The sequence below is a fragment of the Idiotropiscis lumnitzeri genome, chromosome 10 (genome assembly GCF_059441095.1).
Source record: "Idiotropiscis lumnitzeri isolate Australia: NSW breed Sydney's pygmy pipehorse chromosome 10, RoL_Ilum_1.0, whole genome shotgun sequence".
Lineage (NCBI taxonomy): Eukaryota > Metazoa > Chordata > Actinopteri > Syngnathiformes > Syngnathidae > Idiotropiscis > Idiotropiscis lumnitzeri.
The window spans coordinates 2000273-2016678 of record NC_142400.1 but is presented as its reverse complement, the minus strand read 5'-3'; the positions used below and the strand labels follow the sequence as shown (position 1 = coordinate 2016678).

At 44.1% G+C, this 16406-nt stretch overlaps 1 protein-coding gene across 1 annotated transcript; it reads left to right on the top strand.

Annotated features, from left to right (window-relative positions):
* Window positions 1-2219: 2219 nt before the first annotated feature.
* onecutl (one cut domain, family member, like) lies at window positions 2220-13258 on the top strand. The gene is made up of 3 exons (XM_088306396.1): window positions 2220-2511; window positions 4113-5265; window positions 12040-13258. Exons 2-3 carry the CDS (start codon window positions 4260-4262, stop codon window positions 12348-12350), a joined length of 1317 nt encoding a protein of 438 aa, XP_088162522.1. The 5' UTR covers window positions 2220-2511; window positions 4113-4259; the 3' UTR covers window positions 12351-13258.
* Window positions 13259-16406: the final 3148 nt, after the last annotated feature.

Genomic DNA, 16406 nt, shown 5'->3' with positions numbered 1-16406 from the left:
ATTTTGATTTTATTTTGAATCAAACCAAATGGAAATTTAACATTTGAATGCATGGAAATGATACAAACACATGTTGGAGTCTATGCTGCAATTTCTTTATTTTATTTTATTAGGTGACGTGCGTATGCTGTTTTGTCACAAAGCAAGTCGATTTTTGCCGTTATGGTGTCGATGCTTGTGAAATCTAAAAAGAAAGAAATAAAAATGATAAATACGTAACACTATTGAATAAATAAAAAAAGGTGAACGAGAACATGATTGCTGCAGGCTGCAGATGTTTTTTTTATGAATTGCACACTTTATTATATTTTAAGAAGTTGTTTTGTCACAAAGGTTGCATAAAATGTAGCATTTTTTATGTCATTGAATTGTTTTCATGTGTATTACAACAATAAAGTCAGTGCCTAAATCAATTTGTGTTCTCTGTCTGTGTATAAAAAACGCTCGTTAATATTCAGTGTAACATGAAGCAGTCAAAAGACAGCCTTGTGAAATGAGAAAATGACGAACATAAATATCAAATCAAAAAACAGATTTGAATCGAATACGTGAAAACGCACGTTGCGTTCTTTCGGTTCCATTCAAAAACGTCTCGGTGTTGACTGTGCAGCACGTGCATGCAAGTATTGACAGCATAGGAAGAGTAAATTATCTTTTTTTTTTCAATTATTGATGCTCAAAGATTATTGTTACATTGGTTACCAAATCATTTTCAACTGGAAGAAGAAATTAAGCCTTTTGTTTCTTGGGTGACGTCACGCAGACGCGTCCCTGACCTTTCGGCCAATAGGCTGCTGGGAAACCTGACACTCATCAATCATTAAATCATATTCAAAATTATGTAGGGATGATACATAATTGGAACAAACTTATCGGAAATTAAATTTTAAAAAAATGGTTGAACTTTGAACTCCAATCCCCCGTCGGGGAACTTCCAGAAGCATCTCTTTTACAACTGTAGGCCCGGATGCGCGTGCACGCCCCTTTGGTGCTAACGGATCGATCGCGCGGCATCTGCTGTGCACGCGCAGCGTCGATTGGCTGAACCCGTTTTATCACGTGATGTGGAAAAGAAAATAATGACGCATTAATTAATTAATTATGACTTTTGATGAAAATAACACGACAAAGCAAAGGAGCACGTCGGCAAAATACACATTTGTAGAATAAAAAAAGGAGAAGAAATACAGACAATAACAAATGTAGTATTCTATATAAAATTGCCCTTATATATATATATATATATATATATATATATATATATATATATATATATATATATATATATGAAAATGACATTGAATTCATAGTGTGAACATGTCACTTGATTAGGTACACCATCTTACGAGATCCATTAAACTAATATAACACAATGTCCATTATAAATGAAGAACAGTGCTGCATATTATAATATATAGTTATATACAGTCATTGTTAACATCATACAGTGCAGCTGACTACATCATTTGTTACGATTTTGTTTTATATTTTATACCAGCTACACATTGAGCACTGCACTGTGTAGTGTGAAGCAGCGACTTTATTGCCATCACACGAGATCACATTTATCTCCCAATAAATGCCTTGAAAATGATAATATCATAAACCAGACAATTTTTAGTAGGTGACCAAAATATTAGGAACAGCGTGATACAGCGGCAAATTGGTCAAATATTGACTCGTCACTTTATTACGTGAAATCCAACCCCCGCCCGAAAAAATATATATATTTATAGTTTTTTTAATATGAATGTATTTGGGTGATCAATAAATTAAAGAAACATGATTCATTTGCCATTGTCTTAAATTTACACCCCCCCCCCAAAAAAAAAAAATGTTGGTTTTTCTCCCCCCCGCATTGGATTATATTGCACGTTGGACCGAATCAAGTGTCCTGACAAGTGTGCATTTCCAAGAGAATTTAAACGCTTGAATTCAAGATTTTGGAGTGGAAGATGACAAGGAAGGACTCAACCTGAGATGAAGGGAGGGGGGGGGGATGTGCATCTCCACATCTATGAATCCCCCTCCGCCCCCACCCTCGAGAGAAAGGGTTAATTGGAGGAGGAATTTCATCGCACATCTGTCAGATTTTAAGGCCGTGGTGACGCACTGAGGGGAGGGCGAACGAGGGGGGGGGGGCGAAAGAGGAGGGTGAGGAGGAAGAGGAGGAGGAGAAAGAGTTGGTGCCGAGATCGATGAAGTGGCTGGCAGAGCAAAGAAGAAGAAGAGGAGGAAGAGGAGGAGGAGGAGGAGGAAGAAGAAGAAGAAGATCACGGCAGATAATGAAAGAAAAAGCGCCGCGCAGCAGCTAAGAAGAACACGAGCGAACGCGGACAAAAATTACAAGCAAAAAAAAAAGAAGAAAGCCAAGGAATAAACGCACATTTGTTTTGTTTTTTGCTGGAGAACAAAAAAAAAAGCTTGGCGAAGGTTTTTTTGGACCGTGCGTGTGCACGTCGCTCAGTGCAGGAGATGCTCAGCAGCATCAGCCGTGGACGCGCGCGGAAGGTAAGACCGTGAACGCACCATTTCGATTCTTTTTTTTAATTTTTTAATCCCAATTGCTTGTTTTTATGACTTGTTTTATTTTTAGACACATTTTACGACGAACTAGCAAGAAATGTGCTCAAATATTTGAGAGGGGAAAAAAGCGCGTGCGCGAGATTACACGTCCGAACGCGGATTCGGAAGCGGTCGTGTTTTGTTGTGGTTGGAATGCTGCTCGCAAGCAGCACGGTGAAATTGTGGTTTGTACATCAGCCTCACGGTTCTGATGTTCGGGGTTTGAATCCCGCATGCTTGCATGTGTGGTGTCTCTCCTTCCACATTCCAAAAATGAAAATTCGGTTTGAGGGAGACACCAAATTCGTGAATGCTCGTCCGTCTAAATGTGACCTGCGATTGAGTGACAATCAACCAACAATGTGTCCCACTTCTCTCGCCAAAAGTCAACTGGGACATTTTCCAGCCCACCTGCCACAGAATTTGAGTGCGAATGCGTTATTTTCTCTCGGGTGGGGGTGGGGGGGGGCAATTGGTTGGCAACCAGTCGATGTTTTACCCCACTTCCCTTAACTAAAGTCAGATTGGATTAATTGAGGTATTTAAATTGCCCAATTGTGAATGTTGAGTCCGCCGGGTCAGGTGACCCGTCCACGGTGCACCCCGGTTCTCTCATCGGAAGATAAATTCGGTTAATTGAACACTAAATTCGACATACATGTGAATGTGAACGCGTGATTGTCTATACGTGTCCTGACATCGACTGTTGTCCAATTAACGATGTATCTTACTTCTCAACCAAAAGTTAGCTGGGATAGACTCAGGTCAGCCGGTGGAAGCCAGTGGTGACCAAACTACGGCACGCGGGCCATTTGCGTCTCACTGTCTATTTTCTTATTGCCCGTGGCATATACTAGAAATACGTTTGTTTATGCGCCGCAACGCTATTTAAAAAAATAATGTGAGGAGAGGGAAGTTTTAGTAATGTACTGTTGAAAAAAAGTGCGGGGGATTCGGGTCATGGCACCAACTTAAAGGTTTTGTACAAACATTTGCCCGGTCTGCTCGCAATATTATCAGCAACTACCAGAAGACGGCACATCGTCAAAGATCCAGTACACAGCTGCGGAGCCTTCTTTCTGCCGGATGCGGAAAAAGGTCAAAGCCCACCCACGGTCGAAACTGAATTCAACTAATATGTGTGCCAAGGGTGTCATCGAGAAGGGAAGTCAAGTAAAAGCAATTAAGGGAAGGGTCACGGCAAGAGAACGGCCTAAGGTCTAGTCACTTAACGAGTATGCGCCAAAGAGGCCTCACCTAATACCGCCACGACTCACGATAAACTTTTGTAGACAAAAATAAATTTAGAGCTAAAATACAAAAATTATTTCTGTCCACTGTCAAGAATCAAGATGAATCAGCTTCAGAAAGTAAAATGCTTTCCTCCAATTTCTGCTTCGCATCAAGGTCCGATTCGTGAACGTATCACATTAATCATCTTTTTGAGGAAAACGCCCCCCCCCAGTGTGAGAATTATAGAAAACAGATCCATGACTGGGATGCTGTTTGGTTTTTGCAGTTCCTAACTGTCCTGACGTCTCCTTCAGGCACAAAAGGAGGTTTGAAGAAGAAGACGCCGACGTCGGTCCTCCAGTGGGTGGCGTGGGAGCGCGAGGAAGTACTTAACGGCGCTCACATCATTAATTAGCCGGCGCAAATCAATACATTCTAACTCATCGATAAATCCATCCGGGATGGACGGGAGCCTGGGAGAGATGTCGCTGCACGGCCACGCCGAGCTGCACTCGCGGGACCTCTCGGCCGCCTTCCCCCGGCCCCACTTGGGCGCCGGCCCCCCTCTGGAACCCGAGCCGCGGGCCCCTCCGCCGGCCTTCGAGCACTCCATGTCGGCGCTGGGCTACAGCGGCGACTCCCCGTCCGGGTCGGGCAGCACCTACACCACGCTGACCCCCTTGCAGCCCTTCGACGACAAGTTCCACCACCACCATCACCACCACCACCCCTGCCTCCCCGTCAGTAACGTCATCGGGAGTTTCACGCTGATGCGCGAGGAGCGAGCCGGCCTTCCCGCCAATTTCTACAACCCCTACGCCAAAGATCTCGCCATGAGCCAGAGTCTGACGCCGCCCTCCTCGGGTCTGGGGTCCATGCACAGCTATGGGAGTCCCAATAGTGGCGGCGGCGGCGGCGGCGGCGGCGGGGGACCCGGACAGATGCTCCACGGTGGCTACGACGTCCACGGCGGGAGCCTCTTCTGCAGGACCTCGGACTTCGGACGAGAGATGTCGCCCCCGGGATTGGGTGCCGGCGACATGTCCGTGGGCCACCAGCTGAACAAAATGGACGGGGCGGCCCACCACCCTCACATCTACAGCCAGCACTACCAGGCACACCACCACCCCGGCCAGCAGGCCGCCAAGATCGTGGACCACCTGCATTCCCTGGCGTCCTCCCCCGGGGACGGCCCCCTGGGCGGCGGATCCCCAGGGGGCGGCGGCGGCGAGGAGATCAACACCCGTGACGTGGCACAGAGGATCATCACGGAGCTGAAACGCTACAGCATCCCGCAGGCCATCTTTGCCGAGCGCGTTCTGTGCCGCTCGCAGGGGACGCTCTCCGACCTACTGAGGAACCCCAAACCCTGGGCCAAACTCAAGTCCGGGCGTGAGACCTTCAAGAGGATGTCCCGATGGCTGCAGGAGCCTGAGTTCCAGAGAATGGCCTCACTTCGGCTGGAAGGTGAGAACACTCTCACACACACACACACATAGAAAAATATTGGAATGACATTCCACATGGAATATTTGTATTCCAAATCCAGTAGAGAGAAGCTCCTCTTGGAACGTTGTTCCCTGTGGATGATATTCCTCATGGAATAAAAAGCTGCTCCTTGTGGAATTGGATTTCACGTGGAATGCGGTTCCTCAAGGGTTCAATTTTCAAACAGAAAGAAGGCCCTGGTCGAATATTGCTCCTCATGAAATGCTTTTCTTCACTGAATGTTGTTCCACATACGATGATGTCACTTGTGGAACGATGTTCCTCGTGGGAGTAAATACAGAATAGAAAGATGCTCCTGGTGGAACGTTGTTCCATGTGGAATAATGTTCCTCATTCAATGAAGCCCAGAATAGTTGAGCCACACGGGAACATTTGAGCTCCCAAGTGTGAGGTATCCGTGTGTGTGTGGGTTGCTCGTGCGTGTGCTATAAAAAACACAACAAAAATCCGACTAAACCGCAAAAGACTCACAATGAGGAAAGAAAGATTACAAAAGTCTACCGGGGTGCATTTGTGTGTGTGTGTTCATTCATGACATCACACACTTCCTCTTGTCTTATCCCGGTCAAAAAAATTAATTGAATAAATAAAAGAAAGGACAGCCAGAGCATTTCGGAGCGTTTGGCATTTTGGACCCCATGCAGCCTTTTTTTCTGCTGGGGGGCAGTGAGGGGGAGGGAGGGGGAGGAAGGGGGGGGGGGGGGGCTGATTGTTGTTTTTCCCCTCCTGGCCGATGCGGCTTTTGTTTAATTACAAGCATATATTGATTACCATGGGAAAGAGCAGCTCGCCTCGGCCGCCATTTCCAGACAGGAATTAGCATTCCGTGGAAGGTTTCACGCTTCCCCTTTCTCGCTTCTTGTCGATGTTGTTTCGGCAAATAAGCGTTTATCTGCCGAGACGGTTGTCCAAACACGTCTCACCGGTGAGCCCGGGATTTAGGCGCGCTCGAATTATATACGGGACGACGCCCTCGAGTGTTTGGAGGAGGCCATCGGGGCGGCCACTCCAAGTGGAGGACATGGAGATCAGCAGACCAGAAAAATGCAAAATGAGAGATGGCCAAAAGCGGGCCTGGGGGCCGTTTGCGGACAATGGGACGTTCTTATATTGGCCCAATGCATATTTAAAATATTTCAATTAAACTCATCTGATGCAAAAATGTTGAAACTTAGAAAGACAGCGCACGCATTTTTTAAATAAAAATTTTAAATATAACAACAATTTAAAATAAATCTCACTTTTTTCAAATAATATATTTTAAGAACACCTCAATGTTATGAAATAATTTTACTTTTGAAAAAAGAAATTGACAAAACAAAAAAGTCTAATAAACATTTGTCACAATTTCTTCATTTGCAAAGGTTCAATGTTACAAAATAGTTCTTGATTTTCATAAAAAAAGTTTGTTCCATGAAAATGTATTAACCTTATATCACACTATTTATACATCTATAAGGCAAACCGTAAAAATAAAAAGTAGTTAAATACTACAACATATGAAATTCATTTAAATTCTTTCAAAATGTGAGCAAAAAATTGAATACAATTTGTCACACAATCTTTTGTGTGTATTTAAAATATTATCTTTCATTCCAAATTATTTCAAATTTTTTTAAATTTTGAAACGTAAACAAATGTGAACGTAACAAGATTGTTTGGGAAAATATGCAGCGAGCCATGACGGCCCCTTTCCTATTACATAATTGCAAACATATTCACACTCAGTACAGGTCTTGATTCAACACCTTCAGAAAAAAGTACAGATTGAAACAATTGCATTAAGCATCAAAATTAACAATTTGACCAAAGTACAATATTTATTAGTAGATATTTGTTTTCCAATGCAAGGAGTCAAACTAAAACAGTCAGAACATGAAATACTCAAGTAAAGTACAGGTAGCGCAAAAATCTGTTCAAAAAAAGTACAGCAACAAGCCACCAACTAGTTTGGATTTTGTGAGTTTTTTTTTTTTAATTGCAAGACGGCAAATTGTTTCAGAGCCTTGGGTTGAATACCTGCACTATAAACCAAAAAGGAAACTAAAAAACAAATATGCATGCAGTGGTGCCTTGAGATACAAGTGCCTTGACTTATGACTTTTTTTTTTTTTTTAGATATTTTTGTCCAGACATACAACCAAAACCTGACTACCCTTCAGACCCCCTCCACTCGATGGCGACAATTTGGGATTTTTTTGTTGTTGTTGTTCTGGACTGGAACAGATTAATTACACTTCCCTTCATTTCAGTAGGATTAGATGATTTGAGATACAAGTTGTTGTTTTTTTTTTTCTTTCTTGAGGGACCACTTCTCTAAAATAATGATTCAATTTACGAATTAAATGTTTAAAATCAAGCCATTAAAGATTAGGTGTAAATGGATTGATTTTAAAAGTGAAATACGACCGAACTGTTCTCTGGTGACAAGCGCGACAAACCTGCTTGCATATTGTGATTGTCGAAGCACAAATACGCACGACTGTTGTTTTTGTGGAGCCGTGCGACCCCGCAAGAGTTAACCAGCCTGGCCGAGTCTGAGCGGCTCACATTTAATCAATAATTTCTATCAGCCGCTGGCCCACAAAGCAATGGGAGGAGGGGGGGGTGGAGCAGAGGCGGAAGGTTGGGGGGGGGCAATGGCGTGGGCTGCAGGGGGAGGCCAGAGCCACCCTGAGGTGGGGGGAAGGGATTTTGGGGGGGGGGGTTGTTGGCGCTAAAGGGCTCTCCATCACGTTTGCGCAACGCGAGACGCAGCGTACATCATGATTAGCGGCTGTTCTCACCATCATAAGACGCCCGGGGGGGGGGGGGGGATATTTATGTCAGCCCACCATCTCCGATTTATAGCACGCCGATTGTGAGCCTCTTACGCGCCATTACAGTACGAGCAAGCATTTACTTAATGGCCGCCGCCATGGGCAGCCCGGGAGGAAGCGGACCAGGACGCAGCGCCCATCCCGGTTGGCCTCCCGCAACAGGCCGTAAATTCTCCCTGCACGCTAACGAGCCTTCGCGACTGTGTTGCACTTTTTATGACGACATATCACGACTGTATGGAACAAGCCAACCTCCTTCAGGTGTGCGAGACTTGGCCATTGAGCAGCGGTCCAGTATAGTCATGCAGACAAAAATGAACAAGAGGTACTGAACACGCCTCAGTAATCTGCGGCAATATTAGTCTTTTTTTTTTTTTTTTTTTAAGAGGATAAAGAAAATATGTGAGTTCTGTTACATCGCCTGTATGTCTACATGTGTTGCTGCACCATCTGCGTTCAAATTTCCATCGCTGAAAGCGTTACTGGCACATTGATGCTATTTGTTAGCCCGTCTATGGCGGTACCCGTATGTGATGGAATGAAGTGAACTTAAGTTGTGTTTCTCCAACTATTCAGATTTCAAATTTGCCTCAATGGCATCCGCTTTTTTCCGTCCTCTGATTGGTTGGTCAGACCAGCACAACGAGCAAAACACACAAGTAGCGATTTGCATACAAGAATACATTTTCGGATGAGCATTTCTGGTGTATATGATTTGCATTTTCTGGCTTTTTAGATAAATATTGATTGTCAACTGCTCCAGATGTTTTCTGTGGCACAATCGTGTGCATTTAAATTGCATTTTTATACAGAATAGTTTTTATTGGTTTCTATAATTGCATTGTGATGAAGTGTATTTGTTGGAATAGTTGGAAACAATCATTTAAGACAAGCTTTTAGTTGACAGATTTTTGTGTATTCAACATGGTATGACTTTATCTAATCGTCCTTTTTGTTGATTTTGCCATTTCAGGATTGTATTATTGTCATTCTTATTTTCCACTTTAGATCCTCTGTCATTTCAAAAGCTATTCTATATTCATACGGTGCTTCACTACATTGTTTTGTGTATTGTGCTTTCATATAGTTTAAAAGAACCATACTTAAAAAGTACAAATAACGCAAAGTTACGGTGCATCAAATTCCATGCGCCTTGCTAAAATCACAACATTTCAAATTCTCAAGTATAATAAATAAGAGCGTTAACATTTGGCATTATTTTTTTTTTGTCACTGTCAGTTCAGTGAATGAGCATTATTCCCGTAGCTAGTAAAAGTATTGACGAGTACATTTCGTAACAGGTGAAAAATATATTGATCGTGAACAAGACAATTCCGACATGGTTATGTTTTCATAATATCACGTTATTGACGCTGGACGAGCATCACATGGCAGCGAGTGCGTCATATTGTTTCATCATCGGTAGCGCGTCGGGTAGTCTCGTCGTGGTTGTAGTGTCGCCGGGGAGAAAGATGGAAAACGAGGCGGCGCTGAGGTCACGCTCGTTTCCCGACTAATGACCAAGAAACCTGGAGTGAGATGTTTGGGGATGACGAAATGGAAGCGGATCAATTGAGGGTGTTTCATTTATTTAATGCAGCGCTTGTGTGGCGCGCAGGTGTGTGTGTGCGTGTGTCTGAAGGTCACACTGAGCTGATATCGGATAAGGCGCCCACTGACATTCCTCAAAGTCTGGATTGAATAATGAAATCTTTTCACTTGTTCATCTTTGAGACGTCATGCACAACTGTCATTTTCTTCATGTAGCCACCACAAGTGCAGCTACGCAGTCTTACGTTAATACTAAGTTGTCAGAAAACCAATAAATCTGCGTCTTGCAAATGTATCAACTATCTAAATTTATTCAATTTAGGGTTCGAGTAAAGAGAAACCTCCAACAGAAATAAGACACCCTGGTGAGCAAATAGTGGAAATATATTGTGAATATTTATTTTAAAAATATTACCCGGAAACCAACTAGGAACAAACTCTTTTGACATAAAAGTCTTCTCAAACCCGAACAAAGAAATAAACCAAACACGGGTCCAATGTCAATTTACCAATTAAAATATCTTAATTTGTCCATTTCAGGTCTCTTAGTGTTTAGAACGTTCAATTTCATACATGTTTTTTATATCAGTTTGGTATCAGTTAGTAGCAAAGTTGATATCAATATTGCATCAAAGTTGGTATCAGATCTGACCTGACCAAAAAAAAAACGTCTGAGATGTGATAGTGAGACTGATAGTGTAAAAAAAGGAAATTATTTAGACTGACCTACCACCCTCCAGGGAAACAGGCGGCCATGGAATGTCCGAATGTCCCTCGCTGACGTCATAAGCGGCTTCCAGCGCAGATTCCATCCTTAGACGATTTTGAGTCCCCCCCCCAAAAAAAACAGCCTACACGAAACGTGCAAAACCATTACTTAATGTGACTCCCCCCCCCAAAAAAAAAATACAGCTTCTACTTTAGAACAAAACAATATCGCAATAATCGTCCATTAAATAAAAAACAATGCGTATATCGAACTTGCATGGAGTCCACAGCGTTAGCCTGTTAGCTTAACTCAACATGCTAACGCAACTGCATGTGCAGGTACAATAATTGACTTTTTCTTCCTGACAACATATTTACGTCTCATCGTCATATAATGACAATTTCAATGTTCACAATGTCACTCCTTTTTTCCCTTTTCAATTTACACATCAAGTGATACATTGACACAGGAATACTAATTGCGCACGTTCAACAAGACACTCGATACTCTTCAAAATAACTGCACTTTCCTTCGTTAAAAAACACCACGGGATTCGACTCTACAGAAAAATAAAAGTTGAAGGAGCAACTTTGGTTTGATCTCCTTCGACTCGCATGGAAAAGTTTTCTCTCACTGTCGACGGGTGACGTCATCAAAAGCTGCGAGGCGTTCCAGGCGTGTAGGAAACAGCATAATCGCTCATAAAAACAACACGCTAACAGAAAATAAGCAGACAATACAACTTTAGAACTCTACAATTCCAATATTTATTAATATAATAAAAAATACATTCATGGGGGGTTGCTTGCACGTTTTATTTTGATTCATCACACAAACAAGTATGTCTTCATGGATGACGACAGAAATCTGTGACAATTAAATGCTGACAGGACAAGATTTCAAGGCTTGGAGAGTTTTTTAAATGAAACACTTTCTCTCTGTTTGGTTGTCCAGCTTTTAGCTGTTGTGCTTATGCTTGTGTGGAGCAAATTGAGTTGCCTTGTTACTGAAATGTGCTATATAAATATAACTTCCTTGCCTTCCCCTCATGGTGTCAAACTCAAGGCCCGGGGGCCAGATCCGGCCCATCACATCATTTTATGTGGCCCTTGAAGGCAAATTTTGTTTCTTGCTAAAACACCAACATTTCAAATTGTCTTCAATTTTAGTAACGTTAAAATACATTAATCTTTTTTTTTTTTTTTTACCAATCCCACTTTTTAAAATGTAATGAATAGTAGTTGAACAAAGAACATTTTCTTGGATTCTGATTTACAAAAAATAGATAGCCATCAGTTTGTTGTGTTTATGTCATAAGCGCACAGTGAATGTGTTAATGTCGTGAACGTGCATTTGCCTTGAATGCATCATTGCAGTGACAGTGTTGATGTAGTCGAATATTGCGATTCGTTAGCGTGTCGCTGAAGGCATCGGAGTGCTCGTCAGAATCTTCTACAAGCTGCCAGACGAGCGCGCCGATGCCTTCACCGACACAAAGTTGCTGATTCGTCTCTTTCGGGGCATCCGGTTTGCCGAGCTCAGCGCTTTCCCTTCGGACAAATCCACTTTCCCCGCACTTAATCCATTTGTCCTCGTTAGCCGCCTGCACTTTTTGTTTTAATTTGTCTCGCCGTTGCGTTTCACCCCCCACAGCTTGCAAGAGGAAGGAGCAGGAGCAGAGCAAGCTGGAGCGGAACCAGGGGCCCAAGCGCACCCGGCTGGTGTTCACCGACCTCCAACGCCGCACGCTGCTGGCCATCTTCCGGGAGAACCACCGGCCCACCAAAGACCTGCAGGTGACCATCTCGCAGCAGCTGGGCTTGGAGCTCTCCACTGTCAGCAACTTCTTCATGAACGCACGCCGCCGCAACCTCAACAAGTGGAGCGACGAGGGCCGCCCGTCCTCCACCGGGTCCTCGGGATCCAGCGCCTCGTCCTCGGTGGTGTCGTGCAGCACGGCGTGATGGCTGCCGGGCGGCGGCGAGAGGACACGGAGCCGAGTCTGAGCGGTGACCGGCCGGCGTCAAATGTCCTCCTGGAGGCGCGGAAGCAGCCGTCAGCCACCATTTCAAACCAAAGCGTGGGCGGGGCGCCCTAGAGTGTGGTTAGGGGGGCCCCCGCAGTGATACAAGCGCGGGGCGGGCGGTCCCGCTTGTACAGTGGTACCTTGACTTTCCAGTGAGCCAACGTTTGCAAATCATTGCTTGTTCGATTTTTTTTTTTTATGCGCAAAATCGCAGATGCACTTTCTGACGTTTAGTGAACGGGACAAAAAAAAACAAAAAAACAGCGTGACAACAGCTCTGGACATCACTCAATAAGCCACACCTCTTAAAGGCACACGACACACTGCGTCTGCCTGAGACTTACAGTTTTGTCACACAAAATACTTAAATACAAAATGAGAACACACACAAGGAGCATTGAGAAGACACTCACACTGAACTAAAACTGCTAACTAGATAGTCTCAAGTCTATCACTAAGCCACGCCCCTTTAAGGAACACGTCGACCCATAAACACTTAAGCGTGTTTAAACTTACCCGCTTTTTAAAACCAGTTTCGTTCTTTACAGTTTATTTTAATATGTTTTTATATCTTCATTTTACAACACAGCGACATTTTTTTTTCTTCAACGATGGAACCAAAAATTGTGTCCGAAAATCAATTTGAGCTCAGCGACGGAGTCGAGGTACCACTGTCCAATCCTTTCATGACGCCATCTAGTTTGGCTTCTCGTAGTTTAGCGCGTGGCGGCGGGAGGTTCCACCAATCAGGAGCAAGCATACTTTTGGTGCACCTCCGCCCTCGCCCGCTCCTGACCAATCAGGAGCTGCTGTTTGCTCACATGTGCGGAGCGCTCTCTCTCTCTCTCTCTCTCTCATTCTCGCGTGTGTGACCCCCCCCTCCATTTTGTTGCTTGTCTCCCGTCTTTCCTCGAGAATCAAGGTGAACGAGGAAGACGAGGAGTTGGCCTTTTTTTGTTTGTTTTGTTTTTAAGCATGCGTTTCCATGGCGACGGCTCCCAGGACTTGCGAGCCTGGAATCGTCCGGAGGCCTCGGTAGCGTCTTCGACTCGCAGCTGTCAATCATTCCCTGTAACAGGAGATTGTCCCCCCCCCCCTCTCCGGCCGTCCCTTGGCCTTGACTGAATCACAAAGGCGAGGACAAAATCCATCCATTTGGTTTCACAAAGCAAAGAAAGACCACTGAAGGTCTTCGTGTGTGTGGGGGGGGGGCGATGTCTCTGACACGTTCTCTGTTTGCCACAAACAACAATCTTTATTTGTCGTGTTTTTACACTGAAGGAATGTGATTCTTTCCACCGTTTTTTTTTTTGTACAGATTGTCAAGCACACGCCGGTGGTTTTGGTCCGCAAAGAAAACGGCTTTGACTCGCCGTTCTTTTTTGGCCAAGTGCCCCCCCCCCCCCCCCCATCTACTCTACTCTATTTATCTTTTTGTCTATTTATTGTTTTTTGTTTCTTTAATTTATTTGCCTATTTATTGACGCCAACTATACGACGTACGTGTTTATTTATGATGTCTGTGTTTTTATCCGATGGGCACTTTTAGCTGTAGAATCCCATCGTAATACCAAAGATGAACTTTGCCTCCCTGAATGTACGGCTCGAACCCCTGACCCCTCGATTTGTAGATCCCTCGCCACAATTGACGCCCCGCCTCCCTCCTATGATGTTACGTCGAGTATGTTGACGGCCTGGCCCCCGTTTCTGTTTGTGTGTGCTCAGCTCTTCTAGGCCAAAGCTTTTTTGAATGTCGTGATATGAAAAATGAATATTGATAATATTGACGATGACAATAATAACGGTGATGAGGTGGGGGTCATCTCTGGCTCGGGAGCCTCCCCTCCACCTTCCACGTGCGTCTTCAAGGTCACATGCTCGTGTCCCCCGGGGGGGTCCTGCATGCTTGTGAACCCCCCCCCCCTTCCAGGCCTCCTCCCCCGACCCGCCATTCACTTCACTCGTGTCTCAGTTCCAACGAGGTCCCGCGGGGGGGCTCGAAAGATCCTTCGAAATGTGTCTTTTTTTTTAGGGGGAGGGGGGTTTCAGGGTGGGTTTTTTTGTTCCTGGTTGTTCCCGTGAAGCTCTTTCAAGTCTTCTTGGTCTCGCTTCGGCCATGTCGAGATGGATCATTTTGACTTTGGTTTTTAAGTTTTGGGGATAATCCCACTTCTGGTTTGGACAAAATTCTGTAAAGAATGTATTTTTATGAGTACCGTAAACCTCTGTTAATCACGAGCACCACTGCCCCCCCAAAATATCTAAAAAGCACTACTTTTGTCTAAATGAAGCTCCTCAACTGTCTTCAACGTAGTTCCTCGGCACCAAGAATTCATTTTAATGCTTTGAGCACAGTACAAAAAAATTAGTAAACAGGTGATTTTTTTCCAGCAAATACAAGAGGGTTGGTCCCACAAAAAACAAAAACAAAAATTGTTGGGGTTCCATTGTACAAATGGTTTGTTCCTGGATGGTTCTCGAGTTCATCTCCACATGAACTTAAATAGTTTTTGGGCTTTTTGTCCTCAACTAATCATTTTTTTTTTCTTTACAAACTGAGATTTGGTGGAGAAAAAAAACACGGTGATGTTTTAAAACTCCTCAGTTTGACTTTGGACGAAATTATCCTAAGAGCCAAAAAATGCATTTTTATTCTATTTTTTTCTTAGAACTTATCTTTTTTTATTTTCTACCAGGTCTTCAAAGTTTTGAGGGTTTCAGGAATCAAGAGATTCTCAATGGAATGCCATTTGGAGCTTTTATTTGGTATCCTCGCTATCCATGTGCTAGTGGATTTATTTTTTTGTCCTCACTCGTAGGAAAATTCAACGCACTAGTGAAGCGCCTGCGTCTCACTAGTTGGGCCAAATGTCGCTCATGCAGCACAGAAGTTTACATTAAAGCTTGATTTGTAAACAAGGAGGCCAAAAAAATGGCACCACTAGTGGAAAAAACATCAAGAGTGGCCAAGTTGTTATAATAGTGCGCTGAATTAGATCACTAGTGAGGACAACGAGTGCACTAGTACTTGAACCAGAATCAAGGATATGAAGTAAATGCTCACGTGGCTTCCCCAACCCGTCGTATGGTTCTATTAGCTTTGCGAAAATACCAAAGATTGCATCCGTTTCCCAGCTCGCTTGCACGTCTCCGCGGACCAGCAGGCCTTCACTGCGAGCACTTGACAGATGAGCGAGGGAGGCGAGGGTGGGGTGGGATGTCGTGAGGGGGGGCAAATGGTGAGATTTGGGGCCTTGGAGGAGGTCATTGACGTTTCAAACAGACATCAAAGGAGTCCCTCTCTGCGGGTATTTGCTCGGGTGTATGCTCTCTCGGGCACACCGGCGGGCTTTGGAGAGGACGTGGGGGGGGGGGGGGGGGTTAAAGTTTAATGTGGAACAATTGTAAGAATGATCGAAGGTCGGACGGGGCGGTGAGTCTTCTCAAGAATAAAGGCGGCAAGGCATTCAATCCGGTGTGCTGCCGACGCACATTTAAGGCTCCGACAGGCGCCACCTGGTGGCTGGAAGATGCAAGTGAAAAACTCTTTCTGGGTCAAAGTGGGGGGAAATAAGAGCAAAAAATAAAAAAACAAATAACCAAAGATTGAAGACGTTAGCTGCTGCTGATGCACTCAGACGATTAACGAAGCACCACGAGCATCCATCATTGTGGGAATGCTGAAGAGCAGATTATGCAACAAAATTCTTGACATACACGCTTCGCCGCCGATTGCAACCGTTCCAACTAGAAAATATTCAGCACATTTTGGGAGACATTTTTTCACATCTCAAAAATTCCGACTTGAATTTTCGACTGAAATGAGTTACCAAAAAGACTCGTCCTTCCACATTTTCTCACCAATTCAAAGTATTCCAACGTTGAAATGTTGACACGATTCAAGGCCATCTTGCAAAACATTCACCCAAATGTGCACAATTTTCTATTAGAAATTTATGTATCTTTTAATATTTGTAACTTTTTCTTTTGAGTC

What these genes read in the sequence shown, in the direction of transcription:
- onecutl (XM_088306396.1), top strand. Translation starts at nt 4,260, where the DNA reads ATGGACGGGAGCCTGGGAGAGATGTCGCTGCACGGCCACGCCGAGCTG. An exon ending in GGCCTCACTTCGGCTGGAAG is followed by an intron (nt 5,266 to 12,039) that starts GTGAGAACACTC and finishes CACCCCCCACAG; the next exon opens with CTTGCAAGAGGAAGGAGCAG.